This window comes from Suncus etruscus, chromosome 18 (assembly GCF_024139225.1).
Source record: "Suncus etruscus isolate mSunEtr1 chromosome 18, mSunEtr1.pri.cur, whole genome shotgun sequence".
NCBI lineage: Eukaryota > Metazoa > Chordata > Mammalia > Eulipotyphla > Soricidae > Suncus > Suncus etruscus.
The window spans coordinates 34,174,544-34,197,698 of NC_064865.1; the positions used below are offsets into that span (position 1 = coordinate 34,174,544).

At 44.9% G+C, this 23,155-nt stretch overlaps 2 protein-coding genes across 2 annotated transcripts; both read right to left on the reverse strand.

Moving 5' to 3' along the window:
• Nucleotides 1-9,496: 9,496 nt before the first annotated feature.
• C18H6orf15 (chromosome 18 C6orf15 homolog) lies at nucleotides 9,497-10,771 on the reverse strand. The gene is made up of 3 exons (XM_049764775.1): nucleotides 10,705-10,771; nucleotides 9,754-10,470; nucleotides 9,497-9,687 (listed from the first exon to the last, which is right to left on the reverse strand). Exons 1-3 carry the CDS (start codon nucleotides 10,769-10,771, stop codon nucleotides 9,497-9,499), a joined length of 975 nt encoding a protein of 324 aa, XP_049620732.1.
• Nucleotides 10,772-17,750: 6,979 nt separating this feature from the next.
• On the reverse strand, nucleotides 17,751-22,021 carry CDSN (corneodesmosin). The gene is made up of 3 exons (XM_049765362.1): nucleotides 21,937-22,021; nucleotides 18,979-19,282; nucleotides 17,751-18,948 (listed from the first exon to the last, which is right to left on the reverse strand). The coding sequence occupies exons 1-3, from the start codon at nucleotides 22,019-22,021 to the stop codon at nucleotides 17,751-17,753; spliced, it is 1,587 nt and encodes a 528-aa protein (XP_049621319.1).
• Between the last annotated feature and the right edge of the window lie 1,134 nt (nucleotides 22,022-23,155).

Genomic DNA, 23,155 nt, shown 5'->3' on the forward strand with positions numbered 1-23,155 from the left:
TCTTGTCTCTGAGATACTGTTAAAAATGTCTTTCATTTTTCTTAAAGCCCATAGATGAGTGAAACCATTCTGCGTCTTTCTCTCTCCCTCTGACTTACTTCACTAAGCATAATAGATTCCAAGTACATCCATGTATAGGAAAATTTCATGACTTCATCTCTCCTGACGGCGGCATAGTATTCCATTGTGTATATGTACCACAGTTTCTTTAGCCACTCATCTGTTGAAGGGCATCTTGGTTGTTTCCAGAGTCTGGCTATTGTAAATAGCACTGCAATGAATATAGGAGTAAGAAAGGGATTTTTATATTGTATTTTTGTGTTCCTCGGGTATATTCCTAGGAGTGGTATAGCTGGATTGTATGGTAGCTCAATTCCTTCACAAACTGGAAATTGAGCTACCATATTTTAGTGAGTCTTTAAAACTAAAATTAATCTTTAATGATCAAATGTCAAAGCTTGATGAATAAAATGTTAAATGACTTACTGGTATTATTTTAAATATAATTTTTTATTCACGCACCGTGGTTACAATTCTGTTCATAGATGGGTTTCAGTCATAGAATGTATACCACTACCAATATTCCCCATTTATCTCCCACCACTCCACCCTACCTGTTTCAGGGACAGGCATTTTCCATCTCTCTCACTTTCTCTCTTTCTTTCTCTCTCTTTCTTTCTCAGAAATCATTTCAAAAAGAAAATATAGGGCCGGAGCAATAGCACACCTTGCACGCTGTTGACCCAGAACGAACCTGGGTTCAATCCCCAACACCTCATATTGTTCTCAAGCCTGTAAGGAGTGATTTCTGAGTACAGAGCCAGGAGTAACCCCTGAGCACTGACAGGTGTAGTCCAAAAAGCCAAAATAATAATAATAATAATAATAATAATTTTAAATAAAAAGAAAGGGACTGGAGCAATATAGTACAGTGATAGGGCACTTGCCTTGCACATAGCTGACCCAGGGCAGACGGTGGTTTGATTCCTGGAATCCCATATGGCCCCCCGAACCTGCCAGGAGCAATTTCTGAGCGTAGAGCTAGGAGTAACACCTGAGCACTGCCGATGTGACCCTCCCTTCAAAAAAATGAAAGGGAAATATAAGGAGCTGAAGAGATAGCTCATATATCATATAGCTGAGTATATGATTTATGATCTACTTGCAGGATACCTGGGTTCAATTTCAGTGCCACATAGTTCCCTGAGCACAGCAGGAAGAAACCCCCACTCCAGGGGTAGGGTGCTTTATTTGCACACAGCCAATCTGGCTTCAATTCTCAGCACTGCATATGGTCCTCCAGGAATGCCACTAGGAGTAATATTAAGCATAGAGCTAAGAGTAAGCCCTCAGCACCCAGTGTGACCAAAAAGCAAAAGCAAAACAAAAACAAGAAGACAAATATCATCCTGTTATTTCAAACTCTGTGTGTGTTTTAAACTCTGAGTTTCTGTGACTCTTTAGATGCCGATAAAGTCACTGAAGGGTCCATCAGGCCCCTGAGGCTCTGCTCCAGCCTGGTCCTCAGGCTTCTGCAAATATTTTAGGCTCTGCCCCATAGGGCTATGCATGGTTTCGTCTGCACCACATATTACCTAGATATGTGCTCATGCATGAGCGTGCACATACATACACACACACACACACACACACACACACACACACACGTGTATGTGTGCTCACCTACCCTCTGTGGCACATCACTTAATTGGTTTTGATTTTTTTTTTTTGGTTTTTGGGCCACACCTGGCATTGCTCAGGGGTTACTCCTGGCTGTCTGCTCAGAAATAGCTCCTGGCAGGCACGGGGGACCATATGGGACACCGGGATTCAAACCAACCACCTTTGGTCCTGGATCGGCTGCTTGCAAGGCAAATGCCGCTGTTCTATCTCTCCGGGCCCGGTTTTGATATTTTTTAATGAAGTAGAGACAGTTTATTAAAAGCAGGGGTCTTCAAACTACAGTCCGCGGGCCACATATTGTATTTATTCCCATTTTGTTTCTTCACTTCTAAATAAGATACATGCAGTGTGCATAGAAATTTGTTCATAATTTTTGTTTTTACTATAATCTGGCCCTCTAACAGTCTGAAGGACAGTGAACTGGCCCCCTGTTTAAAAAGTTTGAGGACTCCTGATTAAAAGAGAGAAAAAGGTGAGGGATTTGAAGATAATGTGCAAGAGAGACCAGGACAGGTAAAAGAAATCAAAAGCCTCTACAATTTGGGGGGCCTGAGAGCCATCTTCAGTGAGACTCAGGCTGCGGTTCAATGTGAGGCCTGAAAAAGTGCTGCTCATGCCCTGCAGTAGAGAGAGGGCATGACCACCAGGACCTCCCAGGCAGTAATCAGAATCACCAGTGCCACTCAGGTGATTCTCAGGTGGCCTCTGGGGTCCCCTACATGGGGTAGGGTTGACCATGTGGTTTTGAGGCAACCAGGTATGCAAAACATATGCCCAAGACCCCTGAACTATCTTCCAATCCCCTAATCATAGGTGCGCGCGCGTGTATGTGTGTGTGTGTGTGTGTGTGTGTGTGTGTGTGTGTGTGTGTGTGTGTGTGTGTGTGTGTGTGTGTGTGTGTGTTTGATTTGCTCAGAAGCACTGGGGATTGGACCCATACATGGTAAGTACTCCACTGAGCCACATTCTACAGAGACTCCAAACCAACCAAAACTCCAGGTATACTGGTATTTGAGCTGATAACTCTAGGACTTTTTTGGAATAAGTGCAGATACCTTATCCCTCCCCTCTTCTTGTACTTCCAGAAGGCCTTGACATCTGAAACCATTCCCACAAATGATGCAATATTACCCACAAAGCATGGAATTACTGGACCACATAGACATATATGCACCCATATAACAATTTAAAATTTTACAATGCTGTCATCCCAGTAGGAACATACTAATTTACACATCAAGGTGGAATTGAAGCCACTAATTTTTAGAAATAAAACAGAAAGATCAACTAGCTACTAATAACTAGCTACTAATAACAATAAACCTTTTGACAATGACTTAATGACATCATTTAGATATACAATATTTTCACAAATTTTCTTTTTGGTATACTTTTTTTTTGTGGGGTCATACCCGGCAGTGCTCAGGGGCCACTCCTGCATGCAAGGCAAATGCCTTACCTCCATGCTATCTCTCCAGCCCCATCTTTTTGGTACACTTTTTAAAAATAATTTTATTACCACTTAGCTATAAAACAAAATATAAAATGTTATTTTATGCCTGTCAAAAAGGTAGGCTTGGGAATGTGTGAAAGTCTGGGTACAATGGTGGAGAGAATTTTACATTGGTGGTGGGACATGAGTGGTAGAAACAAATATGCTATATACTATATACAGTATACAAATATACTATAAGCAACTATGTAACACAGTCTTTAGATAAAGTGATTTTTTTTCTTTTTCTTTTTCTTTTTTTTTTTTTTTTTTTTTTTTTTTTTTGGTTTTTGGGTCACACCCAGCAGCGCTCAGGGGTTATTCCTGGCTCTACGCTCAGAAATCACTCCTGGCAGGGTCAGGGGACCATATGGGAATTCAAACCACCATCCTTCTGCATGCAAGGCAAACACCTTACCTTCATGCTATCTCTTCGGCCCCAAAGTGAATTCTTTTTTGGGGGCGGGGTGGGGGGGGTTGCACCTGGCAGCGCTCTGAGGTTACTCCTGGCTCTGTGTTCAGAAATCGCTCCTGGCAGGCTCGGGGGACCATATGGGGTGCCGGGATTCGAACCACCATCCATCTGCATGCAAAGCAAATGCCCTATCTCCAGGCTATCTCTCTCATCCCCAGTTTTTAATGAGAAAATTTCATTGAATCAAATTCATCTCTCACAAAACCTACATAAGAGAACTGGATTATAATACTGATTAATTAAAGTGCTTGCCTTGCATCATCTCAAATCCCCAACTTCATGTATATGTTTCCACATGCATTATCAGAGTTCACTCATGAGCACAGATGTAGGAAACCTATATATATATATATACATATATATACACATTATATTATAATTATATAATATATATAAAATTATTGCTATTATTATTAAAGAAGGAGGGTGAGGTGATAAAAGAGTATCAATTATTACTCAGAAAATCAAGTACCAGGGCCGGAGAAGGGCGTTTGCCTTTCATACAGAAGGCCGTTGGTTCAAATCCCGGCATCCCATATGGTTCCCCGAGCCTGCCAGGAGCGATTTCTGAGCGTAGAGGCAGGAGGAACCCCTGAGTGCTGCCGGGTGTGACCCAAAAAGAAAAAACAACAACAACAACAACAACAAACAGAAAATCAAGTACCTAGGAATTAGATAACTAAAGAAGTGAAAGACCTACACAAGAAAACTACAGTAGGGCCAGAGCGATAACACAGCAGGTATGGTGTTTGCCTTGCATTTGGCTAACCCGAATTTGATCCCTGGCTTTCCATATGGTCCCCCAAGCCTGCCAGGAACAACCCCTGAGTGCTACTGGGCATGTCTGCCCTAAAAAAAAAAAAAGCCTACAAAATGATACTTAAAGAAACAAAGGACGGGACCAGAGAGAGAGCACAGCAGTAGGGCGTTTGCCCTGCAAACAGCCAATCCAGGACAGATGGTGATTTAAATCCTGGCATCCCATATGGTCCCCCGAGCCTGCCAGGTTTCTAATTTCTGATTTCTGATTTCCGAGTGCAGAGCCAAGAGTAGCCCCTGAGTACTGCCGGTGTGACCCAAAAAACAAAAACCAAAAATAAATAAATAAAGGACAGCCCTGAGAGATAGCATGGAGGTAGGGCATTTGCCTTGCATGCAGAAGGACGGTAGTTTGAATCCTGGCATCCCATATGGTTCCCTGAGCCTGCTAGGAGCGATTTCTGAGCATAGAGCCAGGAGTAACCCCTGAGCGCTGCTGGGTGTGACCCAAAAAACAAAAAACAAAAACCAAAAAAAAAAAAAAAGAGAGAAAGAAATAGACATGTATTGGAAGGATTAGCATTGCCTAAATGACAATCTCTGCAAAGCCATTATAACAAATTTCTGATTTTTGTTATAATATAACAAATAGCAGTTCCTATAAATAAATCCATGACTTTTTTCAAAGAAATAAATCAAACACTTCAAAAGTTTATATGGAGCAATAAGCACACCACCTCCTAAATAGTCAAACTAATCTTCAGGAAAATGAAGATGTGAGGCATCACTTTCCTTAACTTCAAACTGTACTACAAAGCAGTTGTAAAATAACATGATACTGGGACAGAGAGATAGCACAGCAGTAGGGCGTTTGCCTTAGATATAGAAGGACAGTGGTTAGAATCCCAGCATCCCATATGGTCCCTCGAGCCTACCAGGAGTGACTTTTGAGCCTAAAGCCAGTAGTAGTAATCACTGAGTGCTGCCATGTGTGACCTAAACATTCCCCCCCCCCAAATAAAACAACATGATACTGGAGCTGAAGAGATAGTACAGAAGTTAAAAGGTGATCTCTGAGCACAAAGCTAAGACTAACCCCTGAGCACCACCTGGTATAGACCTCAAAATAACCATGACTAAAAATAACAAAACACTGTGGAGCTAGGACAAGAATATCAATAGAATAAAATTGAAAATCTAGAGCTAGGTATGTATGTAGTCAGTTAATCTTCAACAAAGGAGCAAAACATGCACAAAATACGAAGTATGCAAAGCCTCTTCAACAAGTGATGGGAAAACTTGTCAGCCACATGCAAAAAATTTAAGTCAGACTTCTTTCTTGTTTGTTGTTGTTGCTGTTGTTTATTTTTGTTTTGGGACCACACCAGCATCGCTCAGGAGTTACTCCTGACTCTGAGCTCAGAAATCAGTCCTGGCAGGCTCAGGGGACCATATGGGATGCTGGAAATCTAACCTGGGTCAGACTTGGGTCAGCTGCGTGCGAGGCAAATGCCCTACTGCTGTGCTATCTCTCTGGCCCCATCAGACTTCTTTTTAATTAATGCCATGCACAAAAGTCAAATCAAAATGGATTAAAGACCTGGACATCAGACCGGAATCCATTAGAGGAAAATATTGGCAAAACTCTACATGACACTAAAGAAGCTTTGAAACTAGTATCTAGTATACTAATAGTATCACAGAAAATTTGATGGAAAAGCTATATAGTAATCTGCCAACCTCAGTGAGTTAAACAATAACTTAGTGTCTCCACTAGCATCAACCACAGCCCAGTAAATCCTTAGACACTGACTTTGGTAACACATGGTGAAATAGAAAAATCAACTCAAATTTGACCCTCATTGATCTAAATTTTAATTATTTCATTTGCCTTTGTTGTAACAAGCTATGTGAAGTAGATTTTTTTATACCTGGGAGAAAAACTGAGAGTATTTTGTGAAGCCAAATTAGAAGTAGGACAAATATTAAATTATTTAACATGTATGTGCAACATAGAGTAAAGGCAGAACAACAGGATAAGCAAAGTAAAAATTAAGCCAGTGAAAATAATTATAATTACCAGACCTAAAAAGGGTGGGGAGTACACAATCCATAAAAAAAAACATCTGCACCCTTTCTTCATTGTAGCACTATTCGCAATAACAAAATCTGGAAACAACTCAAGCGCCAAGGAAGAGATGACTGGATAAAGAAGTCATGGTGCATTTACCCAATGGAATACTACTTGGCAGTAAGAAAAGGTAAAGTCATGCAATTTTCTGCTACAAGTATCATCTTGATTGAAATTAGTCAAAGGTAGAGGGACAGACATAAAATTATTTTTCTTATATATGGGCTATAAAAAAAAAAAAAACTTCGTAAAGGAATTAACAAAGGCCAAAAGGCAATCGAAAAGAAGAGCAAGAGAACTGTTCTTCCGTAGAAAGCCTGCTTCTAGTCAGTGCTTCTCAATTTTTTTCTGTCATGCCCCCCAGGAAGAGGAAAACATTTTTCGCATCCCCCAAGCGACTGTAAATGGTATCTTTATTAAACAAAACTTTAACCTGCAAAACAAGAATATATAAAATAATTTGAGCTGATTTTTTGAATCAGAGTGATTTCTGGATCAATGACTCTAATGAGCACGTTTTGCAATGCATAACTTTCGAAGTGGGGTTGGAAGCAGGACCTAGCAACTCTCAGCTCCAGAGACATACAGAGACATAAACACGGGGCTTAGCTCGTTATGACAGTGTTTGCCAAGGTCAAACGCGCACCCCTTTAGGGAGCCTCGCGCCCGCCCCACTATTTGAGAAGTATTGCTCTAGATTAAGGAGCTGTGTAAATAAGGGAAAGGAACACTAGGAAAATGGTGGAAGGGGAAAGCGCCTTCTGTAGTGAAGGAAAACTGGGAACAGTGGTGGAGAGAAGTGGACACTAGTGAAAAGATTGGTGTTAGGACATTGAATGCCTGAAACTTAAAAATGAATAACTTTGTAACGCCATAAACTCGAGGTGATTAAAATTTTTTTAAATCATCTCCCAGGGGCTGGAGAGCTAGCACAGCGGTAGGGCATTTGCCTTTCACACAGCCAATCCAGAAAGGACGGTGGTTCGAATCTCGGCATCCCAAATGGTTCCCTGGGCCTGCAGAAGTGATTTCTGAGCACAGAGCCAGGAGTAACCCCTGAGTGCTGCTGGGTGTGACCCCAAAAAATCGTCTTCCAAAGAGGAGTGTGGCTGATCAGGGGAAGGTGCCCCAGGAAGACATGCTATCACCTAGAGCAATAAGGTAGACACTAAGACAGAGAGGTTTTCTTTGAAATCACCCACTGTGCATCAGGCTGGTAACTGAGTATCTGAAGTGGTATTACCCACTCCTTATTTCTCCAACACTCTTCACTTCTTCCTTCTTCCACTATGAACTGCTCTATGTCAGAACCTAGAGTAAATGTCAGACTATGAGAAGGGCACATAACCTGGACCCTTTGGGAAAGTGCACACACAGGGGAAATGACAAGGATGGCCACCAGGGCCCTGTCCTCTGGCACCTTCACTTCTTTCTGTGCCTTCTTAGAACAACCCTCCCTGCCTCATTCACCTCCTGTATGAGGGTGCAGAGCTGCTGGGAAAACCAAAGAGAGAGCAGAGGGACAATAGAATGACCAAAGGGAACTATGTCATGATGCTTTCATTCTGAAGGAGACTTAGAAATAGAAGCATCAGGGCCCTGAGAGATAGCACAGCGGCATTTGCCATGCAAGCAGCTGATCCAGGACCAAAGGTAGTTGGTTCAAATCCCGGTGTCCCATATGGTCCCCCGTGCCTGCCAGGAGCTATTTCTGAGCAGACAGCCAGGAGTGACCCCTGAGTACTGACGGGTGTGGCCCAAAAACCAAAAAAAAAAAAAGAGAGAGAGAGAGAGAGAGAGAGAGAGAGAGAGAGAGAGAGAAGCATCAAACCGCAGCCGAAAGTAGGATTGTTGATGCCTTCCTCTCCCTTTATCTTCTCCTGTTCCTTTATACCTTTACTAATCTGCTATTTATTCAGCAACTGTACAAAGCCTTTGGTTCTTGGGTCTACAATGTGTCAAGTGATGCATGTAAGAGAGGAGATCAGTTCACTCTCTGCTTCCCATTCTCTGGAGCCAGGGTGGGAGGGAAGGGAGCATAGATGAATGGCTTTCTCAAACTGTTTCTCTGAGAATCAAAGGGTATTTATTTACCCATTTAGTCTGATACTGATTTGATCTCAGCCCTCTGCTTTGCACAGGTGTCATCTCAATAAATCCAGTTGTCCCTCCTCCCTTTATTTAGATTTTAGAAACCAACCCCTCAGTTGGCCCCAGAAAGACCATGAAATTCCATCCTACCACCTACATACACAAGTTTTTTGGTTTTTTGTTTATTTTTTGGGTCCTACCCAGCGGCGCTCAGGGGTTACTCCTGGCTTTGCACTCAGAATTTGCTCCTGTTAGGCTCAGGGGACCATATAGGATGCTGGGAATCAAACCAGGGTCCATCCTGTGTTGGATGCATGCAAGACAAACCCTACCACTACAGCCTACAGTCCTACCGCTGTACTATTGCTCCAGCCCCAAATACACAAGATTTGATATCTGAAAAGGTTGAAGATAGCAAGAGAGTATCTATCAAAAAGATCCTGGGGGCCAAAGCAGTAGCACAGTGGGTAGAGTATTTGCCTTGCATATGGTTGACCTGAATCCCCACCATCTCAATCCCCAAGGCTGCCAGAAATAATTCCTGAGTAACCTCTGAGTGTACCAGATGTGGCCCCCAAACCAAAAAGGTTGAAAAAAATAGATTCTATAGGGATGATATAAGGATGGTTATAAAACAGAAATGAGCACACAATTTACACCCAGGAGCAAAGACTCTGAAAAAGATAGATTCAATAACTGCTTGTACTTTATTGGAGATCATCAAGGGGGAGTAGGGAATGCTGTGAATGTGGAGATGAACCCAGAAAACATGCAGATTAATTTTGAATTTAGCTCACACTGAAGAGGAAAGCAGGACGTTTTCTCTAACTTCAGACTTAGGGATGTCTCTACTGTCATTCTAATCTCATTGTGATGCAGGGCCTTTAGATTTAGAAAGGCCAGGTGGGATGTTCAAAGAAGGGTTGGGAGGATGAAGAACTCTATGAGGTAATTTATTAATAACTGGCCGTATAGGACCCCAGTTATTACCTGGAAATTGATTAATATTTTCCCAACTGTTTCCTGGAAGCCCATTAACATTTTCCCAGATGCCTCCTGGAAGCGGATTATTGATCCCCCAGTTGGTACCTGGAAGCGGATTAATATGCTTGCAGATAGTACCTGGAATCATATTAACATTCCCCCAACCAGCATTTGGATTTTGATTGTTGATGCCCCCGATTCCTACAGGGTTTGGCATGGGCCTGGTTCCCCATCCAGTTCCAGGGCCTCTGCCCACCACAGGCACCCTAGGATTCAGGATCCCACAGGGGCGACCAGACAAGAGTGCCTGTCGAATCTTGTTGATGAAAGACCAGAAAGGTCTCTGACGAAAGGTTGGTTCCAAGGCTCCCAGCACATTGGAATGGGCTGGATGCCTAGACTCAGAATCCATGGAGAGGGGGGCAGTGTCAGGGGAGGCTCCTGTAGAGGGTGGAGAGGGCCCAGCAGATGAAGGTCTACTGCCCTGTGGAAGATCCTCTGCACTAGAATAAAAAGATAGATCTTCAGGCAGGGCTCCTTCTCCATAGTCCTCATCCGCAGCCGCCATCATCCACCACGGATCCTCAGTGGACCAGGAATTCACAAAGAATGGTCCCTCAGACAGAGGCCACCCCTGAGCCTCAGGCCCTTCTATAGGCTGGGAGCTATCTGCTGGAGAACCACTGAGCATCAGAGAAGCCCTTGTGAAGTCCTCAGAAACAGGGCCAGGTTGGGGCTGAGGATGCTCAGAATTGGAAGGGCTGATCAGAGGAGGTTGTTCAGGCAGAGGCAAGTTGGTACTCAAATGTTGGGGGGCCTTCTCCTCCACTACACTGATGCTCCGCGAAAAGAGGCCTAAGAAAGAAGAAAATGGCGGTCAATGAACTGAAAAGACTGTCTTCATGCCCTCCCTTCCTTGATGCCTAAACTCCTGTCACTTCACATTCCTTCTTTCCCCTGTTCCAACTCTGCCCTATTCCCCGCCAACCCAGGACCCAAAGTGCGTTACCTGCCTTTACCCCTCCCCTAGTTCCAGACCCACTGATGCCTCAGTACCCTCCTACCCAGGTGTAAGTATATGCTTCATACCTGGGAAATGAAGACAGACCAGGAGCAGACCCAGAGGGGTCCAACTCCTCACCACACAGCCCTGCATCTTGCTTGCTCTATCATCTCCCTGATTCCCAGGACAGCCAGCCCTTTATGCTATTAGGGGTGGGGGACCACAGAAATGGGATGGGTCAGTGGTTGTGGAGACAATAATCCCCACATTCCACTCTCATTCCTAATTCAGTCTGTGGCAACAGGTGCCACTTGAATGTCCCAGAAAAACTGGCTGTTCCCACCCCATCTCCTTTTCTCAAGCTCCCGCCCCTTCCTAGCCAGGTGTCCTGGCTCATAGCGCAACACTTTTGCCAGCCCTTCCCTTTCCTAGCTCCCTACATCAAGCACTTGAGGACCCTTCTCTCCAGGGTCCCAATCTCTCTATATTGTGTCTCAGTAATAGAAACACTTGATTGAGTCTCTTCTCTCTCCCAGAACTTTTTTCTAAAATGTAACTTGACTCCTTTGACTTGATCCCAACCTGCTGGAGTCTCTGAGATATAGAAGTGATTTGATTTGAAAGGCTGCTCAAGGTAAGACTCTTGGGAAGTAATTTTTTTCCCTGTCTCAGGTAAAATTTATTACTTTAAAAGTTGTGTTCAGGGCCCAGAGAGATAGCACAGCAGTGTTTGCCTTGCAAGCAGCCGATCCAGGACCTAAGGTGGTTGGTTTGAATCCCGGTGTCTCATATGGTTCCCCGTGCCCGCCAGGAGCTATTTCTGAGCAGACAGCCAGGAGTAACCCCTGAGCACCACCGGGTGTGGCCTCCCCCCCAAAAAAAAAGTTGTGTTCATTGTATGAACAACTGTGTGAATTTAATTACATAATTGCTATAAGTAATTAATGACAGGGTGGTTAACAGGAGAAGAAAGATGATAATTCAGATTTTACACACACACACACACACACACACACACACACACACACACACGTCATTTATTGGCTATGTGATTTTAGGTAAGCTATTCTAAGTATGTCCAAAACCCTAGTCAATTTTCTTTTAAATTAATCACAAGAATAAATTGCATTTAGTCTTTAACTGTCAGTCGTGTTTTTGCCATTTTTTCTGTGTTCATCATTCCTATCCAGATGAAGGTATCTAACTAGTCTCATTCCCCAAGCCAGGAAGACTTTTATAATTTTTCCCAGTATATATGGGTAAGCAGTCTATTTGTTAGCATGATTATAAATTGGCTTCTTCTCCATTTTTGGAGCATTTTTTGATTTATAAATGTTTATTCTTGTTATCTTCTGTGAAATTGGCAGTTACTTTTCTCTCTGTATACCTGCTTATAATGAATGATTTTGGTTGTGGTTTCTTTCAGAATCTTTTTCTTTTCTTTTTCAGGGTCTTTTTATCTTTTTTTAACTTTGCTTCATAACATTATATACTGAATTTGTATTTTAGGAATTAAACACTTACATAAAAGGGCCCAGAGTAATAGTACAGTGGGCAGGATTCTTGCTTTGCACACAGCCAACTTGTGGGTTCAAATCTTGGCATTCCATATAGTTTTCCAGGCACCATCAGGAATGATGATTCCTAAGTGAAGAGCTAGGAGTAAGCCCTGAGCACCATCAGGTGTGACCCACAAACAAATAAATAAACAAACAAAAAAAACACCTTACCATTAGTCGGGCCAAAGTGATGTCACAGCAAGTAGAGCATTTGTCTTGCACTCAGTTAATTCATGTTTAATCTCTGACACCCTGTATGGTTCCCCAAATCTTCCAGGAATAATCCTGAAAGCCACCAAGTGTGGCCCCAAAACAAAAACTAAAACTAAAATAAACTTACCATAAAAGTAATAATTTACAACACAAATTTATAATCTTACAAGTTTGAAGATTAGATATTTGACAAGGTTCTCTCTGAATTAACATGAAGATGATGGAGTCTTTCTGAACACTATAGGGAAGAATTCATTTCCTTCTATTTTTCAGCTTTAACACCAAAATTCCTCATGACCTCTTCCCCACCAAATTCAAAACCAGAAAAATCAGAATCTTTCCATGTTGCATCATTCTGACTTCCACTTCCTCTTTCCCATGTCAAACCACCATGCCAAACCAAATAATCCAGAATAATCTCTTTATCTAAAGGTCAACTGACTAACAACTGTAATTCCATTTGCGACCTTAATTTCCTTCTGCTATGTAAACTATATATTCACAGGTTCCAGGGATTAGGAGGTCAATTTCTTTAGAGGTGGTATTGGTGGTGGGCAATTTGAGAGCCAAATAAATGCATAGGATATATATAGGAAGTAGTGGGAGAGATCACACATGTTTCCAGTCAACAGAAGAGGGGGTCATTGAAATACTTTTGTAAAATACTTTGAGTTGATAATGATTAGGGCTAAGTGAGAGATACACCATAAATTTTTATTTTATTTGCTCTTAAATGTTTGAATATATTTACATTTGGAGTGCTAAAGCAATAATACAGTGGGTAGGGTGCATACCTTGCAATCAGTCAACTCGTGTTTTTTGTTTTTATTTTGGGCTATACCCAGTGATGCTCAGGGGTTCAGAAATCGCTCCTGGCTTGGGGGACCATTTGGGATGCCGAGGAATCAAACCACCGTCCTTCCTGGATCAGTTGCATACAAGGCAAACGCCCTACTGCTGCGCCATTGCTCAGGCCCAAAGTCAACTCATGTTTAATCCCAACACCAACCCCCCCAAGCCCAGCTAGGAGTGATCTCTGAGCACAGAGCCCTGAGCACCACCAGGTATGACCCAAAAGCAAACCAAAAAAATACATGTTTGTACTTTTTACAATGATAATTATTTAGTAATACAGAATCAGTAACATAAACAAAAGTAGTATGACATGACAGCAATAAAATATTAAAGAAGAGGTGAAATAAAACATAGTTCATAACATCAAATGATAATAAGTGGGACCAGGGGCCATCGAAGTGGCGCTAGAGGTAAGGTGTCTGCCTTGCAAGCGCTAGCCAAGGAAGGACCGCGGTTTGATCCCCCGGTGTCCCATATGGTCCCCCTGGTTTTTTTTTTTTTTTTTTTTTTTTTTTTTTGTGGTTTTTGGGTCACGCCCGGCTGTGCTGAGGGGTTATTTCTGGCTCCAGGCTCAGAAATTGCTCCTGGCAGGCAACCATATGGGACACCGGGATTTGAACGGATGACCTCCTGCATGAAAGGCAAATGCCTTACCTCCATGCTATCTCTCCGGCCCCCAGGGGCAAATTCTGAGCACTTAGCCAGGAGTAAACCCTGAGCGTCAAACTGGTGTGGCCCAAAAAACCAAAAAAAAAAAAAAAAAAAAAAAAATAAGTGGGACCAGAGAGAAAAAAGACATAGGCAATTCTAGAACAGAGACACTTAGATGTAAAAATGAAATAACTACAAGGAAAGTAGAGGCTCCTACATTCACACCATAGCATGCAGTAAAATTGCCCTTTGCCTTTGTATCCAACTAGTAAGCAACCAGCAACCCCACATATCCAGGGCCTCCTGGTTAATCCTGCCATGCCAGGGCTACCAATTCTTGCTTTCTAGCTACCTCTATAAATTTAGCTAGTCCTAGAGCTTCCTAACCATAAACATTCATTGTGTCTGCCCTTCACTCAACTTGATTTAAATTCCTTCGTATTGGAATCATTGGTAGGTAGCAATTTGAAGGCCGTGCTGTTCCCTTCCTTTGGTGTTTATTTCACTTTCACCCAGGGTGCTGATAAGTATTAAGAAGAATATCGGATTATGCAAAATTCTTCAAACCTTTTATTTGAGTGTGTGACAATGAATCAGAACAACCAAGGTTGTTCTCCCTCCACCCCTTTTCCCAGCATGTGTCCCATATCTCCCTCCTTTGCCCCCCACCCTTTTCTTGCATTCAACCAACCCGGTTTTGATCCCCAGTACTACATATGTATAAGTACTATTAGGAGTGATCCCTGAGCACACAGTCAGGAGTAAGCACATCCAGGTGTGGCTCCAAAAACAAACAAAATTAAAAGCTATAGTAGTAAGGAAGACAGCACAAAGGGCTGGAGCACAAGCTTTTCATGCAAGAACTTTAAGGGATCAAGCACTAGTTGCCACCCCCCAAGCACTTCAGGGAGCAATCTCAGAGCTCCTAGTCAAAGTTGCTCCTGAGTAGTAACAGGCTTAGTTCCAAAACAAAACAAACAAAAATATTATTCACATATATTTATACACAGGTATGATATGTAAAACTAAGAATTAGTTCTTTAAAAGGATAAATAAAATTGATATCCTAATTGATATGTTTTATTAATTATACTCTCACTTAAAAAAAAGAAAAAAGGGGGCCGGGCGGTGGCGCTAGAGGTAAGGTGCCTGCCTTGCCTTCGCTATCCTTGGACAGACCTCGGTTCGATCCCCCGGCGTCCCATATGGTCCCGCAAGCCAGGAGTGACTTCTGAGCACATAGTCAGGAGTAACCCCTGAGCGTCACTGGGTGTGGCCCAAAAACCAAAAAAAAAAAAAAGAAAAAAGAAAAGGGGGCCAGAGTAGTGGTGCAGCCGGAGAAGTGGTGCAAATTTGTTTGCACCTTGCAAACAAAAGGAGCAATTTCTGAGTGCATAGCCAGGAGTAACCCCTGAGCATCATTGGGCGTGGCCTAAAAACAAACAAACAAACAAAAGACCTAAGATAAAGAATGATCTACCTGGGATGTGCCTTAGTGTAGTGTAAATGCTTCATTGTTGTAACGCTCTAGATTTAATTCCCAGACCCAATACTGAACAATATATTAAATGAAAAATACTTCAATGCCTTTCTTCTATTTTGTTCAGGACCCGCCTAGCCTAAATTTTCCTGGTTGTATGAAGTCTAAATAATAATTCTTCAATTTTCCTGTTTCATCTTCAATCCCAGCCCCACTGCTGGTAAATTCCTGAAAAGATAAAGAGCTGCTCTTCAGGGCTGGAGCAATAGCACAGTGGTAGGGCATTTGCCATGCATGTGGTAGACCTCGGTTCGATTCCCACATCCCATATGGTCCCCTGAACCTACCAGGAGCAATTTCTGAGTACAGAGCCAGGAGGAACCCCTAAATGCACCTGGGTGTGATCCAAAAAAACAAAAACAAAAAACAAAAAATTAAAAGAGCTGCTTTCCAGAACAGGCCACTGGATTAGAGGCAGCCATTTTTCAGATGTGACATCCAGCAGTTTAGCAAATGCTTTTGACCTTGGTCATACATTATAAACTATGTCTTTAGGGATCCTGTGACCCTCTGAGGGCCTCCTGCTAGGACTCGTGCCCTAGGTTGCAACCCAGTTACTAGAGACTAAGTCAAGGGTAACCCAACAGTGTTAGGGGAAAAAAAGAAAGAAAGAAACAGAGCTCTTCTGGATCTCTTCTGTCTTCAGTCAACCTGCAGGTCAGTTCTGAGTCATATAAATAGATTAAGGCTATTGTTTAGGGCTTGGAATTTCAACAAGTCCTGTAGGGAATAGTTGACACCATTCCAGTGAAGAAGAAGGCACAATTCTTAAGATAGGGCTCAGTTCCTCAGCTGTGGAAAAGAGGTTCTGTGCTATGAAGTGAGGCCCTTCCTGTAAGGACCAGCAAGTCTCATTAGAATGAGAAATACATCATCCCAGTTTCTCTCCTGTCTGGATCCACCCTCTCTACTTTCTTTTTCTTCACTAGAGGCTCCTCCTCCTAGCCAGTGCTCTGCCCTCTCACCTCCAAGGTTCTCATTCTAAGTCAAAGTATGGAGAGTATAGAGTACAGAGACACTGTTGTCTCTGTTCTGACTGGGCTGAGACTTTTTTATATAGGCCAGTGAGTCAGGATTTGGCTGAACTCCCTCGTCATGCCCCTGCCCTCACTGTCTCGCTTGCTCCACCCCTACCTAGAACAACAACTGCCTGGTCTCCCTCCCACTCAGTCTCCAGGAATCTGGACTGGGGTGTATGTTGCAGCCTTCCCAAGGTTCCAGGTATCCCAGAAACTCAGGAAACTGGCACTTGGGACTCCCAGAGAATGACATCTAAAAGGTGAGGTCAATTAATGGTAGAGAAAAAAGAACCTGGGTGGAGAGGGGGAAGAAATAATTAGGGCTATGCATAGATTGAGGGGAAGAGGGAGGGACTGTGAGGAATGAAGAGAAAGGATTTCCAGATCAGTGAGAGCTGGAAGGAGAAACAACCAGGTCACCTATTTGCTGTTTTCCTCCATTATGGGAGAAACTGTAAGCTTGAGCAAACTTCTAGCTGACCTACAAATGAAAATGGGGATTCTCAAGAGATACGAGAGGACATCATCAAAGAGGACTTAGGACTCCAAGTAAACAAACATTCTGTATCTAGTTTACACAGTTTATTGAGCATCATCCAGGATCCAGAGAGAGCAGGGAGCCTGCTCCAGTCTCCCCAGATGCCCTGGTATCTGCCCCCTTCAGGGAAGCATCTGGGCATTGAGAGAAGTGGCAGTCAGGAAGAGGGATGGGGACAAAGAGCTTGAGAATGGAGGGCGTGGTGTTAGGAATTCATTGAGGGTGTGGTGAGCTCTGTAATGGAGGGTGGGAGTGGAACTGGGAGTGAAAGAACACAATGGCTTATCACCTTCCTGGAGGAGATGGTGAAGAGGTCAGACAAGTAGCTATTGTTTTTCAGATAACAGATTGAACTGTGCTTTATTTGACCAGAGTGACTTGTCCAGGTATCAGAGTTATTCCTGGGAAGGTTTCACCAATTGTGCCATTTCAAAAACAGTGGCAGAGGACATTGTAGGGAAGAATTTCGTGGTGGGGAGAGCAGCACTGCAGTAGAATGGGAATCTATGCAGCAAGAGAGGAGAAGTGGGAGTTTGTAGTTCACTTTGGGAAGATGAAGAGGATGTGATAAGAAGAACTCGTCACATTGGGGCGATGGAGGAAGTCACAGCAGCTCTCTCAAAATAGAGAAAACCAAATTAATCTTATGCCTGGGCCCCTGAACTTCTCCCACTGGAAGATGGTTGGTGTTTGGATGTGTGTGTGTGTACATGCACACACATGTGTGTGTCTGTACATACAGCATGCAAAACTTGATTTACGAACTGTTAGGTGACTCTTCCTTGGGTAGGAAAACTGCAGGATCAACTAGCTGAGGGCCCAAAGGCTTTAGTTCATTCAGGATGTTGCGGATGGAGCGGCAGGGAAACTTTGCAGAGTTTCCAGAGCCACAGGGCCTAGCACCAGCTGAAGGATCAGGCTGGGGATTGCCATCAGGGCCACCACTCAAGGTGGAGGAGGAGACAGAAGCGCATGGGTTACTTGAGGAGATGGACTTGCTGCCACAGGGTTGAAGGACAATTTTTCCACTCGACTGGGAGCTGGAGCTGCTACTGATGGAGCCTGTGCCTGGCGAGGAGCAGGGTCCCTGGGAAACCCCACCACAGGGATGAGAGGATGAACCAGAACTGACGGAAATACTAGAACTGCTATGGCTACCAGAGCTAGAGAGGTTGCAGGGACCCTTAGAACTTCCTCTGCAAGGCTGGACCCCACCAGAACCCACTGGCTGAAACACAATGACTGAGGAGGGTCCTGACTGATAGATACTAGAACCAGAAGAGCTATGGCTTGGAACAATGGGATTGCTAGAGAAGTATTTGCCTTCAGAGATGGGTGGCCCAGCTGCAAATGTGGGTTTCCCCAGAGAGCCTCTGACAGGGTTCTCTTTGGTGAAGTAACCCACTGGATAGATTTTGCCCTTACTATAGGTCATACCTGGAGCCAGGTAATTGTCAGAGGAACCACCCACCACCTCATAGCCGCCATATGATTGGTCTATGGAAGTGATGGGGGGACAGGGCTTGCCCTGAAGAACATTGCAGGGACCAACTTGAACCCCTCCAGGGCCACCAGAACCATGCTGCTCCACTACCACCACTATTGGCCTTTTACCCCCCGACACTGAATGGGAGTTAGAGATGTAGGAGCCAGAGTGTGAGACAATGGTACCCCCACTGCAGGGAGAGTCGGGGACATTTGAACTACACGGGGGCTGGTTAGAATTGACCTTTTGGCCACTGCTGCTGGTCATCCAAGAGGTTTGGGAAACAGAAGAGCTTGAACTTCCTCCAGATTGAGAAGAGCTTATTACTTGGCGGGAAGAACCATTGTCAACTGGTAGAGCTGAGCCAGACCCTGACTGAGAACTGCTGCCTCCGGAGGAGTGAGAGCTGCTGCTTAACGAGTGAGAACCGCTGCTTCCAGAGTGGGAGCCACTGCTTCCAGACTGGCTGCTTCCAAACTGGGAGCTGCTGCTTCCGAACTGGGAGGAACCAGATGCACCTTGTAGACTAGAGCCAGATCCAGAGGAGCTGCTTTGGGAATACACCATTCCCGGTTTATATGAGGAAGATCCTGAAAAACCACCCTGGGAGATGCTGGATCCGCTGGAACCACCAGAGCCAGCACCAGCACCGGTACCACCACTGGAACTGGAACTGGAACTGCTAGCACCTCCATGGCTATAGATGCTATTGGAGCCCCCATTGAGAGAAGGGTCATTGGGGTTGATGATTCGAGAGGCGTCCTTAAAGGATCCTGAGTTCCCAATGCTCTTAGACAAGGTCCCTGTGGGAGAAAGTAGAGATTAGTAAGGCCCAAGAAGCTTGGCTTTCCCTCACCTTTTAGATTCATCTCAGTTCCCTGCCAATGGGAGGTAGAAGGGGGGAAGGGTTACTGTCTCTAAAAGAGAATTTGGGTAAAGTTCTGCTGTGTATTAAGGGGGTGCGGTTGGAGATCGACAAACACCTACCAAGGGAAAAAGAAGAGGAGACTCGAAGCAGATCTTGGAAGATAAGAGGGAACAGCAGGACAGATAGATTTATGAGAAAGACCCCAGAGAGTTGTGCACAGAGAGGCTCTGAGAGGTCAGGATAAAGCTGCCCTCCAGAGGGAAGAAATACAGGCCAGACTGTGGTGCCAGTAAAGCAGAAGGCAAAAGCAGAAGATTGAGAGGGAAGGAAAAAAAAAAAACAGTGAAAGAGATAGAAAAGAGTTCTGGTGGCAGGGAGGGCCTGAAGGTAGGAGAGGGCACAGAGACTTGGTCACCATTGACCATGTGAGAGGCTGGTCTTGGGTAAGGGATGGAGATTCTGCTCCTATCTTAACACCATGCCAGGAAATCAGGGTGGGGGCCCAGATGTGGGGGCATGTATTGCTGCTGTAGAACCTGCTGGTACCAGTGTGACCGGACACCGCACCCTGAGCCACCCCTGCCCTCCTGGTCCTGGCCCAGGGACACTAGATGAACCTCCCTCAAGGCTTGTGACCCTTATCAGCTTCACTCTCTCCCCACCCAGTCAATGTGCACCAGCCCCTGGCTGCATCTGTGCTCCTGCCTTTACCTCCCTCTCAGATGAGAACCATTTTTTCCCTTAACCCCAAACTTACCTCACCCCATCCTTCCTCTCTCTGCTTGACCCTGGTATCCCAAGTATCATGACTAGATTGCATTTATGCTTCAGAGGGGACCAAACTCTCCTCCCCACATACTGGGAGCACTGGGTGTGAGCATCTATGTGTAAGATGCTTGAAGAAAACAAAGCATCAGGCTGGAACAATAGAACAGCAAGTAGGGTGTTTGCCTTGCAAGTTGGTGCTGACTTGGATTAGATCCCCAGCATCCCATATGGTTTCTTGAGCCTGCCAGGACTAATTTCTGAGTGCAGAGTTAGAAGTAAACCCTTAGCACTGCCAGGTATGGCACAAAAACAAAGCAAAAAAAAAAAAACAATGCTTTACCCACTATGGTTTACTACTACCACACTCCTTAACCCTCTACCTGACTTTCACAATCTGACATGTCCCCATTCTCTCCACATAGAAATTCTCTATGTCCCTCTGCATGCCAAAGCCCAGCTCTTTCTTTCTTCGGCTGCTCTAATCTTCAAGTTTCCACAGTCTTCTCTGCTCCTCAGACCACAGATGCCAGCCTTACTATTCTCTCATTAGTGACTCTGAGACAGATTCCTGGGCTCTCTGAGCTTCTGTATCCTCATGAAGAGACAACTCTCTCACATGGTTCTTCAGATGCCCAAATGTGTTCTTGTATTTAAAGCACTGGAACAGTGTCAGGCACACAGAAAGGGCTTTATAAATGGTAGCAATGATCATGACTGTAAAATAGCCAATTTTCATCTTTAGTATTCTGATAACATTAATAATAAAAACCACAGGGCTGGGGCCGGGCGGTGGCGCTGGAGGTAAGGTGCCTGCCTTACCTGCGCTAGCCTAGGAGACGGACCGCGGTTCGATCCCCCGGCGTCCCATATGGTCCCCCAAGCCAGGAGCGACTTCTGAGCGCATAGCCAGGAGTAACCCCTGAGCGTCACCGGGTGTGGCCCAAAAACCAAAAAAAAAAAAAAAAAAAAAAAAAAAAAACCACAGGGCTGGAGAGATAGCATGGAGTTAGGGCATTTGCCTTGCATGCAGAAGGGACGGTGGTTCGAATCCCAGCACCCCAAATGGCTCCCCCTGAGCCTGCCAGGAGTGATTACTTAGCATAGAGCCAGGAGTAGCCCCTGAATGCTGTTGGATGTGACCCGAAAACCAAATAATAATAATAATAAGAATAATAATACTAGTAATAAAATAAAAACCACAGGAGGGGCCAGAGAGGTGGCGCTAGAGGTAAGGTGTCTGCCTTGCAAGCGCTAGCCAAGGAAGAACTGTGGTTTGATCCCCAGCGTCCCATATGGTTCCCCCAAGCCAGGGGCAATTTCTGAGCGCTTAGCCAGAAATAAAATAAATAAAATAGAATAAAATAAATAAAAATAAAAATAAAAACCACAGGAACAGGAGAGCAATAGCACAGCAGCTAGGGCATTGGCCATGCACACAGCTGACCCAGGTTCAATCCTCAGTATTCCATATGGTACCCAAAGCCTACCAGGAGTGATTTCTGATTGCAAAGCCAGGAGTAACTCCTGAAGACCATTGGGTGTGGCCCTAACACTAAAAAATAATAAAAAATAAAAAAATCACAGGAACCAACACCAAAGCTTTCATCTGATGCATTATTTAATAAGAGGCCTGAACTAGGAGGAACCAGTAACCCTCACCTCAGAGCTGAAGGAAGAGGCTCAAAGAGTTGAGGAATTTGCCTAAGGTGACCCAGCAACGAGAAGCCGCTGGCTGACTCTCCATGCTGGGGATGCTCAGCCTTCCCTGACCTGCTCTCTACTTCCCTCCCCACTCCCAGCTGCCAGGGTCCCAGATCCTACCTGGCAGGAGAAGGCCAGCCAGCAGGAGTGCCATCATTCTGTGCCCTCCCACACGCCCCATGTGGCGTGCTTGAGAGGAGTCCATGGTGGACAGTGTAGCCTCTGACTGACGGCAGCTCATGGACACGCAGGGCCTTTATGCCACGGTGGACATTCTCTGAGCAGGAGTCACTGTGGGGAGGGGAGCAGAGGCGGAGGGTGGGTGCCTGAGGGAAGTTGGTGTGGCTGGGAGGAGCTGTGGTAATCAGCCAGGGCATCTGCCTACTCAGCAGCAGAGGAGGCTGCATCTTGGGTCCCTCTGGCCACTGGGCCTTACAGATTCCTGCCACCCAACAGGTCTGTCCCATCCTTCTAGTTACCTAACCTGGAACCAGGCTCTCTGCCCAACAGCTGCCCACTCCGGGGTGGCCCCACTTCTAGCCTCCTTCTCTCTCTTCCTTCCGCAAGTTGGCCTGCGAGAAACCCTATCCTCCCCCCACATGGCCAGACAGGCAGACTCCACTTTCCCTCTTGCTCCAGCTACCTGCCCCACAAGGTGGCACCCCAAAAACATTGCTAGTGGTTTCTATTCACAACTCTTTTCCACCCCTTTCCTTGAAGCCCCACTGAGCCCCTGCCTCCCCTCCAGATGTCAGATTCTGCCCACTTTGTATTTTGTCCTCCAATTGTCACTACCCAGAGCCCTATTTGCCACATGTGTCACATGCCCCACCAGGAAGCCAGCCTTTCCCCTTTCAGAAACCAGGAATCTGTTTTCTTGAGACCAGATCCATGACCTCAGCTCCATGGCCTCTCTCTTCCGAGGACTCCAGATGTCAGGTATCAGAGCCTCAGCCTGGGGGAGAATCAGGGGACCCCTGGCACAGCTGGGTCTGGGTTGCTCACCGGCCACTCACAGCTGCTCCCCCCATGGATGACCCTGACTTGGATTTGTGAGCAAGAGGCTAATAAGGCTAATTGGGAAGGTGGTGACCCCACAGCTGTGAGCTGTCTCTATGGCCTGGATGAGTGAACAGGAAGTTGACAGCTCACGCCTATGTCGGCTAAAGGAAGACCAGTGAGCAGAAAGGCAGGACTGCAGGTCCCTGAAGCCCTGGGGTTCTTGAAGGAAGAGGGGAGATTCCTCCATCATATTCACAGTTGCTCCCTGCTACGCACTGGCCAACACCCCAAACAATTAATTGCTCATTGGTATTGCCCAGAGTATCAGTATCGGAGG